General features: G+C 48.5%; 1 protein-coding gene across 1 annotated transcript; it reads left to right on the forward strand.

The window, feature by feature from the left end:
- The first annotated feature begins 2,149 nt into the window (after positions 1 to 2,149).
- On the forward strand, positions 2,150 to 4,838 carry Hnrnpa0 (heterogeneous nuclear ribonucleoprotein A0). The gene has a single exon (XM_004632232.3). The coding sequence runs from the start codon at positions 2,430 to 2,432 to the stop codon at positions 3,339 to 3,341; it is 912 nt and encodes a 303-aa protein (XP_004632289.1). The 5' UTR covers positions 2,150 to 2,429; the 3' UTR covers positions 3,342 to 4,838.
- Positions 4,839 to 5,748: the final 910 nt, after the last annotated feature.

Raw genomic sequence — 5,748 nt, forward strand, 5'->3', positions numbered from 1 at the left:
ACAATAATTTGGGAAAGAGGTTGAATGTTGCACTGAACTTTGAGTCAAAGATCAAGTAAAATTTCTATAGGTAGTTTGTGCAAAATCTGGAAGAACTATAACCTCGGTCAAGTCTTTCTCCACTCTGCATACAAGACATGTTATTTTGGGAGTACCTGTAGCGGTAGATCAGTTGTGTCAACTTAAAAGTTAAAAGCTTAACTAAATAGGTTCAGCAATTCCACACCCTAAGGTCTGGTGGCCCCACCCTAGAGTGACTCATTACTTAAAGGATATAAAAGGGAACTGAGGGTTCCACCTTCTGAGGAGCTGTAGTCTTCCCAGTCAGCTTGGACATTATCTTCTGGTTTCTAGCACAGACTCTGTCTTCCACCTTGGATCCTTCAGTCTTCTGTCGCAGACCCATTGACTTCCTGACATGGATTTGCATGGAACACTGCAGTGAACTCCAAACCTTGGACTGAATTCTTCAGTCTCCACTGTGCAGACAGCCTCTGCATGCTTCCTCATCTGACTCGGTGGCTGACTGTCCTAAGCCAAGCTTACATTTATACATCTGGTGTTATATCTTCCTCCAGTAAAACCCTGACACAGTACCTATCATCCCTAAACCTACCTGGCCAATCTCATTACCCTTGAAGACCAAAAACATCTACATTCAGGAATTACCTTTGCCCTAAAGATTCCTATGGTCACCTTGGATTCCATCTGAGCTTCACATGACTGGAATTGTCCCTGAAGTCATGAAGATTCCTCCCACAAAGACTGAATTGCCCTTCAAGTTATGAGGATTTAATCTGAGCTATGGAAACTAGGACTGAGATAATGATCTATTGAACCAAACCACAACAAACAAGCATCCCATAAAACTGGTATCCAGGCTCCACTAAAGGGTCATTTTGATCCTTGTCATTAGCATGACCCTTTTGGTAGTACTCAGAGTCCTGTATCTTTCACCTTTCAAGTAAAACTTTTTCCTCAAAATTCATTATTTATTTTTAATTGCTATTATCACTAAAGCAAGAACCCATGCTAGATGGTAACAGAAGACATTTATTTTGTAGTCCCACCTAAAGGAGGATACTTGAAGTAGTTATCAGGAGTGCACGTTTATACGTTCAAGTCCTTCGGGCTGATTGAGCTGATAACAGCATTTTGGTTGAAAAGCCACACATACATAGTGTAAATTCAGCATGTAAAACAGTCATTGAAGTGCCTGCTGAAAACTGTAAAGGGGAACTAAGGAGCCCTGCTTTGTGGATGGGAGGAAGGTAGCAAGGGTTTCTGTCTCTGGGGTATAAAGAAGTGGTTTGGGCGCCCTGTTGTGCTTCACTGGCTAGGGCTGATTATTGCTGAGGATATGTCAAAATTTTAGTTTATCCGACCTGAAACAGGTCGGGCCCACTGTGAATGGTTAGTACTCTTCCTGGGCGAGGCCTCTGCCCTCCATCTTTGAGGGAACGGGAGTGGGCAGAGGGCGGGTTAAGACGCCGCGGGTGGTTCCAGGCCCCCCAGCCCCAACAGCCAAGTTTTCAAAAAGCCCGCGCGTGGGGCCCTAGGCCACATCCGTTGGGAACGGCCCACGCCTCCGCCGTTTCCTCTGTCGCCAGGCACCCAAGCGCTGAGGGGTGGGGCGAGAGGAGGCGTGAGGACAGCGGGCAGGCTCCGCACACACCGGCGCCCTGAACTGATCGCGAGGAGGAGCGCGCAGCAGCCCCTGAAAACGGAAGTGGGCGCGAGCAGTCGCGGTGATTGGCTGAGCCCGCACGTCTCTCAAGGGGCTGGCGCGAACGCCACTGCGGAGCTGGGCCCGGTGATACGAACCGGGGAGGGGCGCTATCACTGGGAACAGCCGCGGGGCTGGAAGGAAATAAATGGCGGGGGTGCGCGGAGGGCCAGGAAGGTTCCTTGTCGTGCGACACTGAGGCGCTCGGGAGTGGCAGCAGGGCGGCAGCACACGCCGCAGCAGCTGAGCAGGCCGAGGAGTTGAACAGACCTCGGAGGGCGGGGAGACCGCGACCGAGAGCGGCGCTGCGGCGCGGTGGGCGGGACTAACGGGAGCGAGGCGGGGATTGGCGGGCACCCCTGGGCTGCCGTACGTCGCTGGTGACGCACGCCTCGGGGAGGGTGCGCGCGCGTTCAGCGGCCTCTTTGTGTGGTGCCCAGATAGGGGAGCGGAGGTGGCGGGAGTGGCGGCCTCGGTTGTCTCGGTCTCCTCGGCTCGCCCTCTAGCCGGCACCTCTCCCCTCCCTCCCCCTTCCTCTTCTCCTTCCTTCCCTCCCCTTCCCTTTTCCCTTCCCCGCCGGTGGCCGGCGGTGGCGGCTCCAGCGGAGGCTGGGCCCAAGCTGTGTTAGAGGCCTCGGCGAAAGGTAGCGGCGACGGCGAAGCCTCGGAGCTCGCAGGGCGGGGGCAAGGCCCGGGCCGTGGAGATGGAGAATTCGCAGCTGTGCAAGCTGTTCATCGGCGGGCTCAACGTGCAGACGAGTGAGTCGGGCCTGCGCGGCCACTTCGAGGCCTTCGGGACTCTGACGGACTGCGTGGTGGTGGTGAACCCCCAGACCAAGCGCTCGCGCTGCTTCGGCTTCGTGACCTACTCCAATGTGGAGGAGGCCGACGCCGCCATGGCCGCCTCGCCCCACGCCGTGGACGGCAACACCGTGGAGCTGAAGCGGGCGGTGTCCCGGGAGGATTCGGCGCGGCCCGGGGCCCACGCCAAGGTGAAGAAGCTCTTTGTCGGGGGCCTAAAGGGAGACGTGGCCGAGGGCGACCTGATCGAGCACTTCTCGCAGTTCGGCACGGTGGAGAAGGCCGAGATCATCGCCGACAAGCAGTCGGGCAAGAAGCGCGGCTTCGGCTTCGTGTATTTCCAGAACCACGACGCGGCGGATAAGGCCGCGGTGGTCAAGTTCCATCCGATCCAGGGCCACCGCGTCGAGGTGAAGAAGGCGGTCCCCAAGGAAGATATCCACGCCGGCGGGGGCGGCGGCGGCGGCTCCCGGTCCTCCCGGGGCGGCCGCGGCGGCCGGGGTCGCGGCGGCGGCCGAGATCAGAACGGCCTGTCCAAGGGCGGCGGTGGCGGTTACAACAGCTACGGCGGCTACGGCGGCGGCGGCGGCGGCGGCTACAATGCCTACGGAGGCGGCGGCGGCGGCTCGTCGTACGGTGGCAGCGACTACGGTAACGGTTTCGGCGGCTTCGGCAGCTACAGCCAGCATCAGTCCTCGTACGGGCCAATGAAGAGCGGCGGCGGCGGAGGCAGCAGCTGGGGCGGTCGCAGTAACAGTGGACCTTACAGAGGCGGCTACGGCGGTGGGGGTGGCTACGGAGGCAGCTCCTTCTAAAAGATATGAAAATGCCTGGGAGTGGCTATTCTAGGGGTAGCTCTTTTCAACAGCCCAAGTGGGGTCAACTCCTAAATCCCCTCTCCCTCCCACCACCTTCCTCATACTGCCCTTGGGGGAGCCGCTGGTAAGGCTGCTTGCCCTGGGGGTGTTCCCCTATTTGCCTGCCACCTCTCTTGTCTCCTTCTGAAGATGGACTCGGCCCCACATACACATTTTGTGTTACAGTCATTGATGGACTCTATTTTTTTATTATTACTTGGACCTTGGTCGTTTTTATACTAGCAAAATGTCTTGTTTTAATTTGTGTTTTTTGGCGGGGAGGGAGTGAACTTGCTGATTGTAGCAAAACCTGGGCGGGGGTGGGGGGGTAGTTTACTTTGTTGTAAGTACTTGATAACTGGCTACAGCATTTTTTACGAAACCTACTTGGATTCCATGCCTGAAATTTGGAAGCATATGTACAAAAATCATTTTTACGTTTTATTTTTAATAAATCATTGTGTTTGACCGTACATGTCTAACATTTTTTTCTTAGGACCCATTCCATACCATCTTAGGGTTATTAGTTGAAGATATTTACTGTTAAATCTTGCTGTGTACTTTGAGAAACTTAAGAGGTCCTGTGAGTTTATTTTTCCTTTTTCTTGTCTTAGTGACATGTTAATTTTTAACCATTACAGGTAAAAATTTTAAAGTGGTGGATGTGGCTTTAAAAATTCTAAGTTTCTGTGCATCCATCTCTTGTATGTACTAAGCAATTTATCATCTTGACATGGTTGGGCATTTTTTTCTATGAGAATTTACTTAAATATGTACTGTGTAGTTTAAAAAAATAGTTTGTTAAGCATGTGTTTTCATTCTTATAAACTGTTTAAAAATTCTCAGATGGCCTACTTTATTCCTTATTGGTTTGTCTGTACTGGTCACAAATAAGGGTTATATTTTGCCCTCAAATGCATTTTTGTACTTCCAGAGCAGGTTTAAAACATTTTTTTCCTGTATCTGAACTGTTATCCTCATGGAAGTCCAACCTTTGTAGCACCGTCTACTGGCAGAAGGGCAGTATAGCTGAAGGCAGTTGGTTTAAAATTGTTTAGGACAGTTGCATCAGATTTAGAAGTTTGCCATGGAAGATCTGTGCAAACTTGAAAGTTACACATTTGCTTGTAACTGAAATGGGCCTCACAAGGATATAGCTATTACATTTGCCCTTCATGAGAATTGAAAATGTAAATTGCTATGCATAGCTTGGCTAATGGCCCCAAATTGCTATGACACCTAGTGAACCAGCTATGTATGATAACTTAGGTGCAAGTTGTAAAGCGAAATATCTGTATTCTGCTTGGTTAAACATGTATATTTGTAGCCCTTTCACGCAATAGAATTCAAGTTGTTGTTTATAAAAAACTGATATTAGGGGAAATTTTCCTTCTTGGATAGATATATAGAATAGCAACGTTTATGGATATTACAAATAAAGAATTCAATTATTTACATGATTGAGTGAGAGTATGTATAACCTGGTGGGTGGATTCAGAGTACTTACTGAAACTGAAGTTGATTTCATATTATAAAGAAATGTTTGACTTGAAAGCTTAAATTTAATACTTAGAAGCTGCTGAAAAGATGGAGTTTTAAAGTAAAAGTATTAACGATTTGTTTTTTAATCCTCATTACTGTATAATTCTTGGGGCCTAATTTTTGCCTTAATATTTTTAATTGTCCGGACTTTTTAAAGGGAGAGGTCAAGATTGTTAGGCTAGGTTCTTGGTTTACAGTAGTACTTTAAAGGCTTTGTATAAATATTTAAGTGGTCTTCTGGCAAATGGAGTTTTTGCACATTGAAGTAATATTAAGTGCAAGTTATGCTGTTTACTTAATTTTTTGTTTTTTGTTTTTTACTTTTAGTACTATACAAACTACGTGTGGGCTGCTTCACTTGATAATTTGACCTGGATTTTGGGGAGGACCTGAGGATTTGCTTAAATCTTTCATTGTTAAGTATTACTCTGCTTGACTTTTATTTACCTTTGGGGAAAATAAACATTTCTGTGGATCATTTGGAATTCATCTTGCAAAAGGATTGCAGTCATTTTGTGCTCCCTGTGTAGTGTCTTTTACAAAAGTGTTGAAAATGAACTTACATGAAAGGTCTTAAGTAGAAAAGCAGCCCACTTACTCGTGGTATATTCACACTTGTGTCCCTAGCTGTAACAGGTTTCTATAATCTAGGCGGGTGTTTAATGAAAGGAAAAAGCATAGTGATACTTAATCTTGCCTGGGTTCCTCTGGTCAGTTTTATGTGAACATTTTTGGTTTTTGGGTAAGGGAACAACTGGTTTTGATCCTTTTACTATGAGAATGTGAATTTTATTTCAAATTTTAAGTTTATGAAAGCAGGTGG

The sequence above is a fragment of the Octodon degus genome, unplaced genomic scaffold (assembly GCF_000260255.1).
Source record: "Octodon degus isolate 3935 unplaced genomic scaffold, OctDeg1.0 scaffold00048, whole genome shotgun sequence".
Taxonomy (NCBI): domain Eukaryota; kingdom Metazoa; phylum Chordata; class Mammalia; order Rodentia; family Octodontidae; genus Octodon; species Octodon degus.

What these genes read in the sequence shown, in the direction of transcription:
- Hnrnpa0 (XM_004632232.3), top strand. Translation starts at nt 2,430, where the DNA reads ATGGAGAATTCGCAGCTGTGCAAGCTGTTCATCGGCGGGCTCAACGTG.